The sequence below is a fragment of the Amblyomma maculatum genome, chromosome 4 (assembly GCF_055883805.1).
Source record: "Amblyomma maculatum isolate TAMU_Amacu chromosome 4, ASM5588380v1, whole genome shotgun sequence".
Taxonomy (NCBI): Eukaryota; Metazoa; Arthropoda; class Arachnida; order Ixodida; family Ixodidae; genus Amblyomma; species Amblyomma maculatum.
In genome coordinates, this window is record NC_139347.1 from 177,567,571 (window position 1) to 177,583,472 (window position 15,902).

At 45.1% G+C, this 15,902-nt stretch overlaps 1 protein-coding gene across 1 annotated transcript in view; it reads right to left on the reverse strand.

Annotated features, from left to right (window-relative positions):
• LOC146193550 (thrombin inhibitor hemalin-like) overlaps nucleotides 1–15,241 on the reverse strand; it is a 42,113-nt gene extending 26,872 nt beyond the window's left edge. Inside the window, exon 1 of the mRNA XM_084600581.1 lies at nucleotides 15,112–15,241. Within this exon, the coding sequence (XP_084456707.1) occupies nucleotides 15,112–15,241 (130 nt within the window). The remainder of the gene's footprint in view (nucleotides 1–15,111) is intronic.
• Between the last annotated feature and the right edge of the window lie 661 nt (nucleotides 15,242–15,902).

Genomic DNA, 15,902 nt, shown 5'->3' on the forward strand with positions numbered 1-15,902 from the left:
TGAGGCACAGCAATCCAATTGCTAACGGCGCATAGATGAAGACTCCCGATTTCCAACACCGGCATTAAAGCTAAATCAGTGGGGAGAATGCAATAAAATGCCGAAATGTTTCTTGCGATATGAAGGAGGCGCCTGTTCAGCTGCAGCATAAATATTCACTGATCTCGCATTTCCTCCAGCAAATGGGCGGATAATTTTCGAATCATCTTCGCGCTTGAAATAACCTGAATATACTGTTTTGAAAACAGGACACGGGCAGACTGCCACGATGGGACTTCGTTATATGGCGAAAGGGTCCCTTCCTTAGGGTCTTTCTGAAATGCAATTTTAATAACTTATGTTTGACACTGAACAACCTGCAAATAGAAAAATAAAATAACCTAACCCTATTTATTTTGTGCAGACAATCTCATTTCATCAGATCCCGACTGTCAGTTTGACACTCAAGCTTTCTTTTGTGGGCATTTACCTTCAAAATATGGTGTGAAATAAGAGTGGGAACAAGATAGGAACGTTGCTGAAAAAAATAACAACCTGTTTGAAAATTGGCGTTTAATCTACCATTCAAAAAGTTCGAACAATTTTGTGTTCATTCAGCGGTTACTCTAAATCGTGTTTCCAAACCCAGTCAGTCCACCTTAAAAGTTAGCGCATTAATTTTCCAATATGCGTGTCACCCGTTAATAAAAGGAGGATTAATAACGATGCGCCCTTAACGGTGCGCACACTCCTAGATACCCTTAGAGTGAGTGGGGGTAGCTGTTCCGGTCGCAAAAGAGATGCCCTCGGCCTGCGTGGCAAGCTCAGCCGGAATTCAACTACCTTGTAGTCACAGAAGGGGGTGGGCGTTTGGTGCCCAGCTGTCGCCGGTTTAAGCCAGAGTAAGGGTCGGAGTCAAAGTAACGAACCAAACAAACTTTATACACAGCAAGAGACGATACAGGGGAATACACTCGAACACCTAAAATTTACAGATGACAGCTTCACAGAAAACAAACGCTAAGCATGCATCCACCGATGTGTTCAATAACACAGGGGCTTACAATACAGAATACACGAGAGAATCAAATAAACAATCACCTAGTTGTTCACCGGACACTTTTGCAGTCCAACGCCTCAAGAGTCACGATGTGGCCACCATGCCAGACGAGCGCCGCTCCTTCGCATGTCTCTGGGCTTGCCAGCAGCGGTTGACCCCCGGGAGCCCAGCTGGTGCACTTGCGAACACGCCGCAATCACTGACGGACTCACACTACGCGACCTTCATAAATACGGCTCCGCCGCGTCTATCCCAGCGCGCCAAGGATAGCGAGCACACACTTAGCTTCGCTTGTTGAAGCGTTCCCTTTTCCTGCCGTCGAGCCGCGCGTCGTAATTGGCTAGGCGTCGTCGAAAGTTCCAGATTAGACGAGCCCATTCCGGCCGATTGAGTCAGCGTCATCGCCCAGCGATGAGAAAGAAGGTGACGCCGATGCGTACAAGGCTAAACGCTCTCTCGCGCGGAGAGGGAGGCTTTTCCAGAAAGACGTAGATCCATCAATGCGGCGCCGCACCGATTTCGTGCCGCGCCCCGCGCCGGCCTAATAAAAATTTGCGCGGATTTCGTGACACTGCCTCTACCTTAAAGAACATTGTCCTCACCTATTCTCAACACATACTAACATCACGCTCACATGCATGCGCTCACAAACTAAACGAAACAATTGCAATTCAACGCACATCAATTGCACAAGTTTCACAAAGTGCAGTAACAAATTATAATTTCCACATCAAAAGTCTCACACGTTTCTCAGACTCTGATGACAACTTTTCAGACACTTTTGACTTTGTTCCGGGCACCTTAATTGCCCGCCACTACTAGTCATCCAAGTAAGACACACTTTCCGACAGTTATTTATGGGTCTCGCCTTCATCGGTCTCTTCTAGACTCAGCTTAAACAGCCAACTCCCACATTTTCGTTGCCTTTTTCGCTGCCATTTTCGCTGCTAGAGGAACCGGAGTGGCTGATGGTCGGTTTGTACTATGAAAGACGTTCCAAGAGATACGTGTTGAACTTCTGGATTCCCCACACTAGAGCTAAGCACTGTTTCTCAATGTTACGGTATGCAACCTCTCTGGAGAGCACCTTTCTGCTAGCGTAAGCTATCGAATGAAGTGTACCATTATAAGGTTGCAGCAGAACCGCACCAATGCTTGAGTCGTACGCATTTGAGCGTAGCACGAAGGATTGTTCAAAGTCTGAAAGCCGCAGAATTGGAGGGTTAGCTATGTGCCGTTTCAATTCTGTGAAAGTTATCTCGTGTTCTGGTGTCCATTTGACGAGGTTAGTTTCCCTTTTCTTTGTGAGTTGCGAAAGTAGGGCACAGATTTCCGCATAGTTTGGAATGAACTCCCGAGAGTATTCTGTGAGTCCCAGGAAAGAACGAACTTGTCGCTTTGTTTTTGGGGCTTGTGCTGCCTGAATCTTTTCCGGAGTTTTCCCCAGAGACGCTAATTGTCTCCTTCCGATTTAGTGTCCCAGAAAGTCTAGTTTATCTACCCCGAGTTCACACTTGCTGGGGCGAACTGTTAGTCCAGCGGTCTCAATCCTTGTGAATTGTTCCAGTGTCATGAGGTGTTCTTCCCACGTTTTGCAGCTACGAGGACGTCATCATAGCAGTGATATACATCGGGAAGACCCTCTGTGATTCGTCGCATCAGTTTCGCGAAAACTACTGGTGCGGTTTTAATACCAAAGGCATGTAGCAAAACTGGTAAGTCAAGACGTGGTCGAGAAGGCCGTTTTACGCTTCGAAGCTTTAGAGAGCGGAATCTGACAGTATCACTTCCCGAAATCAACTTTGGAAAAGAACTTGGCTGTTCCGACGCTGGTGAATTTCGAGTCGGCCCTCTGCATGGGTTCCGAATCGGCAACCAACACAGTGTGCAGCCGCTGAAAATGTAAAACAAACCTGTTTGTCTCGTTCGGTTTGCGTACGAGTAGTACGAGAACCGAAAGGACAAACAGGAGGAACACTGATTCTGGTGAGGGACACAATGACACAACATTGCCAAAACGTGAGTAAAAATCTGAGCAGTTTAATAAGAAACGCCATTTTCTACAGTCGTGATATTGTCACGCGCATTCACAGAATGTCCACGGAACAAGATAACGGTCGGACAGATAACTAGAGGAAAATTAAAACACTTCAAGGGTTCAACGCTGCTGAACCAAATATTGAGCAAAAGCCTTAGCTGCTGGTGACTGAGCGTTCTTTTTCTTTTCTTTTTCTTCTTCCTCAGCCCACATATAAAGCCCCGCTTTGATCAAGGCGTAAGGAAGTGCGTTAGTGGCCTATAGGGAGAATGCCAGGCTCCTAGCCGGCTGATTCTGACATAACCGTCCCGCGTGAAACGAGAGACCCACATTAACACATCAGGCAACCCACCACCTTCTCCTCTTCTCCCAGATCCGTTCCCGTTCGATGTTTCCGATTCTCAAGTTCTGCGCCAGTGAACACGCGCTCTCATTGTTCCGTGTTCGCACGCTCTCCCCCGTAGTCTTACTCGGCAGGAGGAGATATCAGTGCGCCGGATTCCGGACGGGGCAGCTCTGACCCTATCTGTACGTCATTGGTGGCATGAAGAATATCTGCCAGTGACTGAAAGGTGTCCTCACTGTGACATTTCACCTAATGATATGTGACGTGCGTCACTTTTTGTGGACGTGCCCAGCAACGGCTCCAGTTAGAAAACGGCTACTCATGAAGGTGGGCCTGCGGTGGAACCACGATTGTGATTACTAGAAGTGGACAATGGACAACCACTACACCACCAATCTCTGCGACAATCTTAGTGAAACTGAACTTCACTCCTTCTTTTAACTTTCTATCTCCTACATTCCATTCCCCATTTCTCAACTTATGCCTTGTCGCAAACGTTTCGACAAAAAAAAAAACACTGCCGTAGTGAGTGAATTTCAGTACTACAATATTTGAGCTATTAAGATAACGAAAACAGGCATACATTATTTCGCTTGCTTGGCGCAATGGTTTGTAGAAACGCAACAAAAAATTAAAAAAATTAATTGCAATAATGGCAGATATATAAATCACCTAGAGCCTGACCAGGTAGGTTTTAATTACATAGGAAGTTGCAAACATGCAGTACTACCGCCAGCTGAGGTTCAGTAACTCATTTGCCGAATCCGCGTGAGTGCGGTTTGGAACACGTCCGCAATTTCTCTCGCCCCCCTCACTCAATTCGCCTTGTGTCTCAACCATTGGCGCTGACGTTATTTCACAGGGGCTGGATTTAACCGACGTCACAAGACATGGAACTCAACTTAAAGCAAACTCGCTCGGTTCCTGCGTGCGGAGCCTCAGAAGTTGCATTCTCTTCAGCGCGAGAAACGAGACAGAGACTCCATCGCCCCTCCGTTTGCGGAGCTCAGGGAATGTGACCGGCGGCTTCAGCGGACACACCTACATGGTATTCATTTCGACATGCCTGACGGTGCTTTCCGCAGGTACTTCAGGATGTTGAGAAACAAAAATTGTACAACTGCGCAATGAAGACAATCCCGCACACAGTGGAGTGGACATTACTCTGCACGCCGCAAGAAACATTGAAACATTTACAAAATAAATTGTATTCTGTACGGTGTAACAAATAATTCCGCAGTATTGTAGCCAACAAAATTCATTTTGAGCCTGAACACGTCCAGAAGGTAACATATGGCCCCTTAAAAATACAAGTAACCGAGATGGAACCATTCATCAATGCTTGCTGTCTGCCTCCTCGTTCTCCCGGAGTTCGCGTCCCTTCCTTCTCTTCAACGCTTACGTTAAATTGACATCAGGGCAAAGCGAACGCGTTTTGAGACGACTTACTTGATGGATTCGGCCCAGGTTTAACGCAAAAAGAGTTCGAATCCCTAAGCACTAATCTATATCATAAGCACTGTTTTGTTTACGGACGTCCAGCTACTTATCCATGTCGTGGGCGTGTGACTCGGACAATTATTCAACACGTCGGTGTCACCGCCGTAAACGAGGAAGAACACGTGTTCGCTAATGTTTGAGCAAACCTAACCTTAAAATACCCCACTCCCTTCAAATGACGAGTATAGTATATAACAGGCCATATTTCAAGGGTAGGCGCCCTCCTTTCTAGACATTAAGCATGAATAGAATCAGCCCCATTCCATCCCTGGTCCGTAGCTGTTTTAAATGAGGGCTGTTTATGATATCTAACCTAAGGAGGAAACAAACGGTATACTATTACTACGAGACTTCAATGGTTTCCAAGTACTGCTTAAAGGAGAGTGTGAGTTATAAGGTGGGTGTTCTTTGGATCTAATGGGTAAAAGACGTTTGTAGCTAATCTGAGTGGCACAACTAGGGGCCCACGTAGAGCCTGTGTGGAAGCCCGCCATATCGCCAAATTTTCGTGTCACGTGAATGTTGGCCAAAAAGCCCGACAGCCGCTTTTTAGGTGGAGTATAGCTGTACTAACGCCTAGATAGGACCAATGTCGGACCGATGAATGTTTGTGTATTTATTGTGTATTTGTGTATTTCAACATATAGCGTTGAAGTCCAAACTCAGGAAAATGCCAATTGTCGTCCTGCGTCTACCAAGAAATGAATTGATTGGTGAAGAGAGGTCTCGTATTTTCTTAGCCTCACACGCAACTCACTAGCCTATCAGTTTACCACCACGTCAAGTGACATTCCGATCGTGACCAGGTATCGAAGCAAATCTCTATTTGGTCGCTGGGTTTGAAACAACATAAAAAACGTCACATGTCCCCGTCTGAACATGTTCGGGCTGGGTCTTCTGCCCGATAGTGAAGTTATGCAGAGGGCCGCTACTTCAAACGACACCGCATAGAGCATCTGATGAAATTCTACTCCCTAAATCAAAATAAAAAGGAACTCTGTGAAAAGAAATTGATCCTCAGCATCTGCAATACCGAGCGTGTTGAATCCCGAGGCCCTGCATGTGCACTGTGTAGTGACAGCATTCCGTAAAAAACCGAATCCGATGGTAATTACGTTAAACTCTCAACTATGATGAACCTCTGACTCTGCTTCGCATTGACATTTTAGCGCCGTAAAAACCCAGCACCAGACATTCACTGGCTCTCAGCATTATCCAGCAGCGATCATGCACTCATAATAACCCACACTCACACACGTCCACTCGCACAAAGCCATGTACGCTCCCCCTCTATGTGGTGTATGGATGACTCTGTCACCCTATGTTGAAATAAACACCATCTCCTGGAGTTTCCACTTCTTCGTATTTACATTTTCTTTGGTCTCCCGTGTCGCAGTTTCTAGTAATCTGTTTTCACGCAGACATTCTTTCCGCAGCCGATGGCACATATGTTATCCTTCTGCATCTCTCTCCGGCGTTATGGGCCACCAACACGTAGAGTACTACCTGGAATAGGCCAATCTCGGGGATGGCCTGCCGTGCTTCAGCAAAACAGGAGTCAGAAAAATACGACTAAGCAAGTGGCTAGCGGTTGACCGAATGAGGTTGACAACGCTACACACTATGAATGATCTATCCGAGTCTACAGCTTCAGAGGTCAGAGCGTCTGTACCCATGAAAATTGCTGGAGGTAAATTATTTCTACGTGCTCCGTGAATGCCAGAAGATGGATGTTCGGAAAGATGTGCCACTGCTTCTTTTGTTTGGCATGGGAGGGGGGGCTAGGGGGACTGCCCTCACGGCCTCTAATATCTCCTCTAAGATCTCTAAGAGCTCATCATATCTTAAGATGCTCGCCAATCTTAAGAATATCCATACCATCTACAACGCGGACAAGCGTACGTACAGGCGCAAATACTACACAGGAAGCATAGCCTTCAAAATGACGTCGTATATTTGGATGTCGCCAGAACTCCAGGCCGCGAAGCACTCGTAATAGCGGTAGTCTCTTATCAGGTCACTCCAATACATTCTGCAACTGTGACCCCAGGAGCTCATTAGGACACCGGAAAAGCTACAATAGCTTTGATCTCAATGGCAGCTACCGAAATTCTTAACAGTTTTGTTCTGCTGTATGGAACTTTTGAAATTCGCCGCTGCGTTTCCGTAGCCGCTGCGTACATTCTTAGCACGTTTAAGTCCTCGCATGTACAAATGATAATAGTACCGGCTCAATCTTCTGTTCCGGCGAAAGAGAACTGATCTACTAGGGGGCGGACCCTTGTCTTTTAAGGGTTGCAAGGAGGATCGTATGATGATGTAACAGGGTTTCAGGGGCAGTAAATCAACCACACGGGGCATGTAGGCGACGAGGCAGGGACAGCCAAGGAGGAGTGGCAAAGAACGAGATTTATGTACTACATTGGTACATGCTAAAGTGCGTATCAGTTGAGAGAGCAGAACAAAACCGTGGCGAATACATATCCACCCTGTTAATTCAGTTTGTTGTCCCTAGGTCCTTAGCTCTGGAATGTAGTTCATTTTCGAGTCTAATCAGTAGGACACCCTCGAACATACAGGTGTCACCGACAGCCGAATGCGATAACTGAGTCTCCACACACGGCCTCCTGTGACTACGCGATGATGGCCTCTCGATGACGATGTCATGCTGTGCCTGTGGCTGAATTTCAGTAGCAAGTTGAGACAGCCCGGGAGTCTGTCATCGGCGAAGGTAAGTTTCCCCGCGGGTCCTTCCTGAATTTTAGGCACCTGTCTGGCATGGATGTGGTATGCGAGCACACGGACGCTCTGCAATGTCAAAGCACGTTAAAGATCCCCAGGTGGTCAAAGTTACTTCGTACCCCATGACTAGGGCACCTATTTCTAGCTTTCCACTTTGAGTCCCACCTTCCTCCCCTACCCTACGGCGCGGTGTAGGCGTCCACAGAAACACATGTGACAGATACTGTGCCTTTCCCTTCCTGTTACCCAATTAGTATTATTATTCGCTGTAGGGAGATGCACTCTTCCGCGCTTCAGCTTCCTCTAAACAAGGAACGTGTTACGCGTTGTCGGTGTTAAGGGCGTCAGACACAATAGGCAAGACTGTTGTTGCTCCCTTCCGACCGTGCGAGATGGGTGCCAGCTTCCACAGCGTGGGAATAGAATCCCCGACCCCTGGACGCCTCGACGGCCATCCCACGCCGGCGCACGCATGGCCCCTGTGGTCAACTTTCCGAGCAGCGTAAACCTTGCCTGGGACCCATATCGCAACAACGGTCACCTATAAAAAGAAAACTCAACGTTACCGCCTAAGCATAGGACTCTTCAGGACATGAATTCTTATCAATGCTTCAGGAAATCTCTTGTAGGTAACCAAGTTCAAAATTAACTCTGGCTTGCGATATGCGCTCACATATACCCGGTCCTCTATTCAACAGCTTGTAAACGCTGCAACTGTTAAGGCACGCTAAAACAATCTTGTCCTCAAGTGAACATTCCTCTCGGTTTTCTTGTCGCTAATGCTACTGAGGGCGAGTTCCTCATCTCAAAGCAAGTTGAGCACGTTCGAAGTGTGGAATGAGTCCTAGAAGTCGCAAGAGGCCAAATCATATTCTCCAGTTTATGTTGTTTAAAACAAACCTAGTTTAAATCACCCCCTTAGATACAGTCCACACATAAATTTTTTCCACCTCCTCCTTATATGCGTGAGCTAACTGTATCGGCTTCACGCAATGAACAAGTGCCAAAGGGAACAGCAATGAAATGGCGTAACCGGCTGATTTAGTAAAATAGTCCTAGTTAGTACGGCACACATATAAGACCCGCATCGGGCACAGTCAGGGTGCATGGATGATATATACTATCGGAGACCAAGCTCTGTGGACCACGCAGACTGCAGACAAAGCGCATAACTTTCCTATTTTACAGTAGTCTCGAACCATACATTATGATGGGAAAGTAGGACTTGAGTTATTTCACGAGTTCTAGATAAATAAGGTGGTAAATCCTTTACACCATGCTCCTAGTTCAAAATCACCAGACATGCTGCCCACAGACCTTTGCCCCCACAGTACATGTCTCGTGCGGTCCTGTGATCAGATCCCGTAATATGCTTAGTTGAGACACACCTTTGTGCGCTCGTTCGCTCTTTCATCGCGTGTAGTATAATATAATACAACTAAACAATATTTATTTTTTGTTCTTAACTCATTAAGGCTTAAATACTTTCCTCGAAGTACAGCCTGGGCTACTGCCTCACCATCATCAAGAAACACTTCACCAGGATAACGACACTTAGGGAAAATGAACCAATTTACAAGAATCGTGTAACACCGGACATTTGATAAAACAAATTAGGATTCATGTACTGACCGCCAAGGAGGCTGCAAGTTTTTTGCATAAACGCGCATTATACGAAAGCGAAGTGTGCAACAGTTCTAATTTACCCTAAAATGTGTTTTCTTCCGGGCAAAGCTTAGTGCCAAAATGTAGCCATAAATTTTATCTTTGCTCACGCTGCTATGTCAAACCACTATTCTTCTTATTTTCTGATACTATGGGCGACATTGTTAAAGGGCTAATCTCGAAACATTGCTCTTCGTGAAGAGCTTGGAACTCAGTCGCGGTATATGATAGCAAGTCAGATATTACGCACGTCTCGGCACTTATCTAATCCTGTTCGGGTCAAGTTGTTTTGCTCACGCTACAGTATCAAGGTGCGGGCTTTCATCCCATTATCATCAAGGCTTTCGCTTCCTGGGTGCAATTATACTCCCGTTTTGCGACCTCGTTATTGCGCTGTAGCCTTTGCGGTCCGCGGTCGGAAATCACGTTTGCCATCCAGCGCGTTTCGCTTATTAAGGACTCATCAATGCTCTGGAGTGGTATCACCTCAGAGTGCGTCGGTGTGTTTCTCCTATTATCCTCACAGCGTGACCTTTTTCTTGAGCGACCTGTTTCAATGCCATCAAATAAATTTATTCAGCTATCACTGCTACATTTTCAATGTAGAGTGTTGGCTACAGAAAAGAAAAGTCCCAAATGATAAATTCATGAGGATTTTCTTTGTTGGCTTGCATTCCGAAGACATGTGCTTATTATTCACCATGTGTTCTTGTCAGTTATCAATAGCCCCATTACTATAAAATAATATTTCATGGCGAAATAACATTTATTTGATACATTTTGCAGGAGTGGGTACGAAATGAAGAGCAAGATGAATGCCCTAAGCAAGCAATATAGCCTAGTTTCGTCAAAATGTATGAAATATTACACTACTGCTGGAGCTGATAAATATACTCCGCTGTCCGCCATGCTGGTCCGTCACCAGATCTTGCAACAGTTGCTGCTACGTATGCCCCGCCTGCGTTCTTCCCCCTCTTGTACACATTTTTTGCCTAGAAGAGGCGTGTTCCGTTTTTAAAACGTCGGCAATCACCTCCTGTCGTTTCTGCTCGCATGTGAAGAGGGCAACGCAAGAGTTTGCCCTCTTATTTTCTCGTACTGCACTGAAAAATAGTGTATGGCTGTATCGCAGCACCGTTGAATAATCGGCTTGGGTAATACGTTAGAGGCTTGCTGACGCACGTTTTCAAAGCCCTCGTTGTGGCTAAGTGCTGCCGCTTTCCGAATGTGACCCTGCTTGGCTGCTGCGATCTACAGGCCCAAAGGGCCTCAACACGGCGTCTGCGAGCGGCGGCAACCGCCAATGGAGTCCCTGACTAGAGACTACACTCAGTATTGTAAGGCCGAGGCCCTTAAGGCTCCGCGCTTAACAAGCCTCCTTCAAAATGTAGAATAGATATTTTTACTACCAGCAACACCCAACAAAGCAGGCGGGATTTGTGGTCTTTGGCACATGGTCGCGAATTGTTCATTTGAAGTGGGGAAAGGGAAGAGCGAGAACAGGGAGAAAAGTATTAGGCGATGTATCATGGGCGGAGGGCAAGCGAAAACATTTCCTCGCATGGCCGCATGCCTTGAATGCCGTTGAGGGGCGGTCAGCGCTGTTTAGTTTCAAAATGTCCCCGTAGCTGGCGTCTTTAACCGATGCTTCCGCATGTGTTTGCGTGCCGGTACACTTCCACTCTTGCTCTATATGCCATAATTTTCCCTGGCCTCATTGGTTATCTCAAGAAGCTCGAAAAATAATAGATGCAGTGCACGTGGCAAAATTCAAGAGTTTGTTCCGCAGGTTTTTCGAGTAATTTAACATAACGGTTATCAAGATCTATGCACCAACCACTACTGCTGAAGAAGCTGACGTTGAGAGATTTTATGCTGATCTGCAATGCCTTTTAGACAGCATTCAATCATCAGACGTCCTTTTTCTCATAGGAGACTGAAATGCTAAAGTGGGGAGTGAAGAAATATCCGGAATTAAGTTCGGTCTTGGTGAGCCAAATGAATCTCGGCAGAGGCTAGTCGAGTTTTGTCAAGAAAACAACCTGACCATAGCTAATACTCGTTTTCAACAGCACAGGAGGCGCCTGTACACATGGAGTTCACCGGACCGTCTGTACAGGAATCAGATTGATTATATTTTTTGGAGGCAGAGATGGAGAAGCGCTATACAAGTAGTGAAAACAAGACCTGGGCTGATTGTGGCACCGATAATTACCTTCTTGTTGCCACATTTAAGCTACGATTGATGAGAACGCAGAAAACTAGAAGGCCTTTCAGCTATGATCTGGATCACATTCCATCAGAATATCCTGTGGAAGTGAGAAATCGATTTCAGGAATTAGTGTTGTGTTGTTTTGGGTTTGTTGACGCATAAGCAACTAGGGCTATTATGCGCCACGAGCAAGAATTAGATCTGAAAGACAGAGAGCCTGAAGAGATGTGGACTGATGTTCGTGATATAATACAACAAGTTGGTACTAAGGTAGTTCCAAAGCAAAATAAATTAACGAAAGCAAACTGGTAATCTGAAGAGTCTTTGCAAATAACTGAGGAAAGGAGGATGGCAAACGTTATGGGGCAAAGAGAAAGATGCAAGGTTCTCAATGCGGATTTTCAGAAAATAGCAAGAAAAGATAAGAATGCCTTCCTGAACATACAGTGCCAAGCAGTTGAGGACAACAGCCAATTGAGGAACACAAGAGCTCTGTATATGACAATCCAAGATATCAAAGGAAGCTTCTGTGCTAAGCTGGCCATGATAAAAGACAAACAAGGCAGGGTCCTCACTGAAGCCTCAGAGATAAAGAAGAGGTGGCAGGAATACACAGAACTGTACAAGAAGGACCCGGATGTGCAAACCCAACTTAAGACGGTTGTGATTACTGATCTCGAGCCGAGCATCCTGAAGAGTGAAGTTGAATGCGCCTTAGCCAGCCTTGCTAAGAACAAAGCTAGCGGAATTGATGGCATTCCAGCTGAGTTGCTTCAAAACCTCAACCTTGGCGCTGTTAACATTCTGCATACATTATGTCAGAAGATTTTAACAACCCTGCAGTGGCCACAGGATTGGAGGAGGTCAGTTTACATCCCCATTCCAAAGAAAGGTAGTGTCAAAGATTGTTCCAACTACCGCACGATCGCGCTTATTTCGCATGCTAGCAAGGTGATGTTGAAAATCCTTCAAGGTAGGCTGCAGAAGTATGCGGTCGGGAGCTTCCGGACGTGCAAGCTGCGTTTCGCAAGGGCAGAGGAACTGGAGACCAGATTGACAACCTTCTCTGGAGCATAGAAAAAGCAAGAAAGTTCCAGAAACCCATCTACTTCTGCTTTATTGATTATGCGAAAGCGTTTGACTGCGTAGATCACAGCAGATTGTGGCAAGCTCGCCAAGACATGGGAGTTCCAATTCCCCTCATCTGTCTCCTCAGAAACCTGTATGAAGGGCAAGTGGCCACAGTCAGAACTGGGCATGGTCTTACTGATTGGTTTCCGATTGAGAAAAGAGTGAGACAAGGCTGCATACTGTCGCCCTGCCTATTTAACCTATATGCTGAGTCCTCCATATAACTTCTATAACTATAACTTCTCATGAGACAGGCCGGTCTAGACGACTCTTCAGTTGAAATGGAGATTGCTGGGAAAGGTATCAACAACCTTAGATATGCGGATGATACCACTTTAATGGCAGAAAGTGAAGTAGAACTCAAGAGACTTCTGATGCGCGTACAAGAAGAGACTGAGAAGTTTGGGCTCCAACTGAACATTAAAAACACAAAGATCATGGCGTCTTACCTATCAAGTCCTGGAGCATCAAGGGACAAGATGTGGAAGCTTTGACCAATTTTCTCTTCAATAATGAGCTGTTCCTGAAATCGTGATGATTTAAGCAATTGTTGTGCAGCGCGACAGTCATTGAAGACAACCCATCGTGCAGGAGGGTTTTTTTCGTGATTGTCGCTTGCATTGAAGCTAAAATAAAAATAGTTACGGTTGTTATTATGTCGATAAGTTTTGAATTACCCTTGCTTTTCAACGAGAAACTCCCTTTTTTGAGATTGTTAAACTAGGTAAGCACGTATAAGGAAAAATCGAGATATGCATCAACTATCGTTTATGTTGTGGAAATTGTTCTTTTTATGAAACAAAGATCTTCGCCCATCATTAGATTGAAACTGTCCATCATGGCAACCTATTTGTGGTGGTACTGATAGGGGCCATATCAAATGCCCAAAATTGTGCCTCGGAATTATTGAGCACTGAGCTCCGCTTGGCTACATTGAGGCCCGCTGGACAGCATTGTGCATAAGCCAACGGCTAACACAACTACCATGCGCAGATATGACAGGTACTGTTCCGCTCAGCTGACAGCATTGCTACCAGCCAATATGTAGCACTCAAACATGTCCAGCTAGCTTAATGGGCCAATATTTACACGGCGTGGTAAATGCGGTCGATGACACTCGCCGGTGTCGCCGACGTCGAATTGGGGGTAGTATGATGCACGTAGCTGGAAATGTAGCGTTGCTTTCGTTATATCAGAATCAGAAGCAGAGGACGGAGGTGTTGTAAAAAAGAGCAAACAACGTGCCTCCAACGCTGCGAGATAGAGTCTCTATGATTTTTCTTTTCTGTTGTTTTTTTTGCCTGTGAAAACATGCGACATTCCCAAATCAGCATTGCTCATTTGTGCACTCGGGTTAAACTGTTGTCAGGCCTTGCGTTTTAAAGAACAAGTTTCGGCTGTTGATGTGCATTAAGTGGTCTCACTGTCGCTTACAGATTTAGCGGTAAATGTACTTAGTAGTATTCAGTATCAATGTTATGGCTGATGAAGATTTGAATGGATTTAGTACATCTAAAGATCCGCCTTTGTTCTGTATATTTAATATCATATATGCTTTGATTTACTTGAAGACATAGGACCGTAAAACGCCACGTATCGGAATGTATTGCACCAGAATTCATGCACATATGCTAGCAAAACGTTTTGTTTTCTCGCGTTTCGATTTACTCATAAATACCGCTCCACGAAAATAATTTGGCAAATATAAATATGCCTATTTCAGCACTGACCTAATTAGTGTTTCAATGCTTTCGCACTACTGCGCTACATGGCAATACAATTACAGCATTTTAATGGACCATTGTACATACCAGGCAGTGCACTGAGCGCCAGTCGAGGTTCTCCGGGCCAGGAAATGGCTGTGAATATAACAAAAAAATAATTGAAGAAAATAAGTAATGCAAACGAAAAGATTGTCATCAAAAAGCATGGGTGATGCGATCATTAAAACGACAGTTTCCGAAATCGAACAATGAAAATTTCTAGGCTTTAGACTTCTTCATAATTAGTCTCCTTTAATGCATTTTACACAAGTGTTTCTGCAAGCATCTCAGTTGGAATTTATTTCGAAAGGATCAGTATCTCAAAATGATTTCTGCCACTTAGATATTAAGAAAATTTAGCTAAAGGCAGTCGATGTCATAAGAGTAGAAGGTTACTGCGTCATTCTGAAAACATAGCATGGAGTTCGTTGCAAAGAACGGAAATAAATTCTTCACCTACGCAGCATTGAAGACTACTGCGATAGAAGCAGCACTTTATGTTCATGATTGAAGAAAGAAATATTGGAGTTCTTGATAATACTGCAAAAAATACTTTTCGTTCATATTACTTTGGCCGAATATTAACAATTTTTCGTAATTCCTGAACGCTAAACTAACAGAGTAGAGTGAATGTTCAACGGCATCTGAAGTTTAGGCTTTGCAAAAAACACTCACGTTTCTCGGCAGAGCAGGTCATTTCGCACTGTTGCTTAGTCTCGTATCGGTTCTGGTTGCCTCCGCAGCCGCCGTAGATGAACTGTTCACACTTGCCAGACTGGGCGTTGAACCACCACATAGGAATCATTGCCTTGCAGGGCCCGGTTTCATATTTCTGGTCGCAGTTTCCTCCGAAAACTGGTGCTGATTAAGAAATGAAAGCTATGATAAGATTACTGCAATAACTAATATATTTTCCATCATATGAAGCTAAAGGTACCATATGTACTAGGACCAAATATATTCGGTTCTTTTTAAGCCCTGCAGATTCTAATGAAAACTCAGCATTGGACTCCATGTCGTCCGGAACTTTTCTTTCATTATCCTCCGAACCTTATTATCCGCGTAGTTCTTTGTAATTAAAGCAGTCCACCCGTGAGAGAAAGAGAGATTTTATTGGTAGTGGAGATGTCTGCCTGGTACTGATCCTAGCATGCTAGCCCTGATGTGGGTCACAATGAAGAGAAGGCGAAGGGAAATCATTAAAAATAAAATAAAAGTATTGACTCACAATTTCACAAGCAGAGATACATTTCAAAGAGTCTCTATCAACCTTGTGTCTTAGAGAAATGGTATTAGGACCTTAATAGCTCGAGCAGCCGAAGACGCATCACAAAGAGGTACAAAGAACGTGTTCAAGACGCAGGGCTGTGTCTATAGCGATGCCAAAATAATTCGCAATGTTCTGAGATGTGCAATGAACCTTTGGCAGGAAGTTATCAAATGTTCGAAATCGTCACAGACATCAC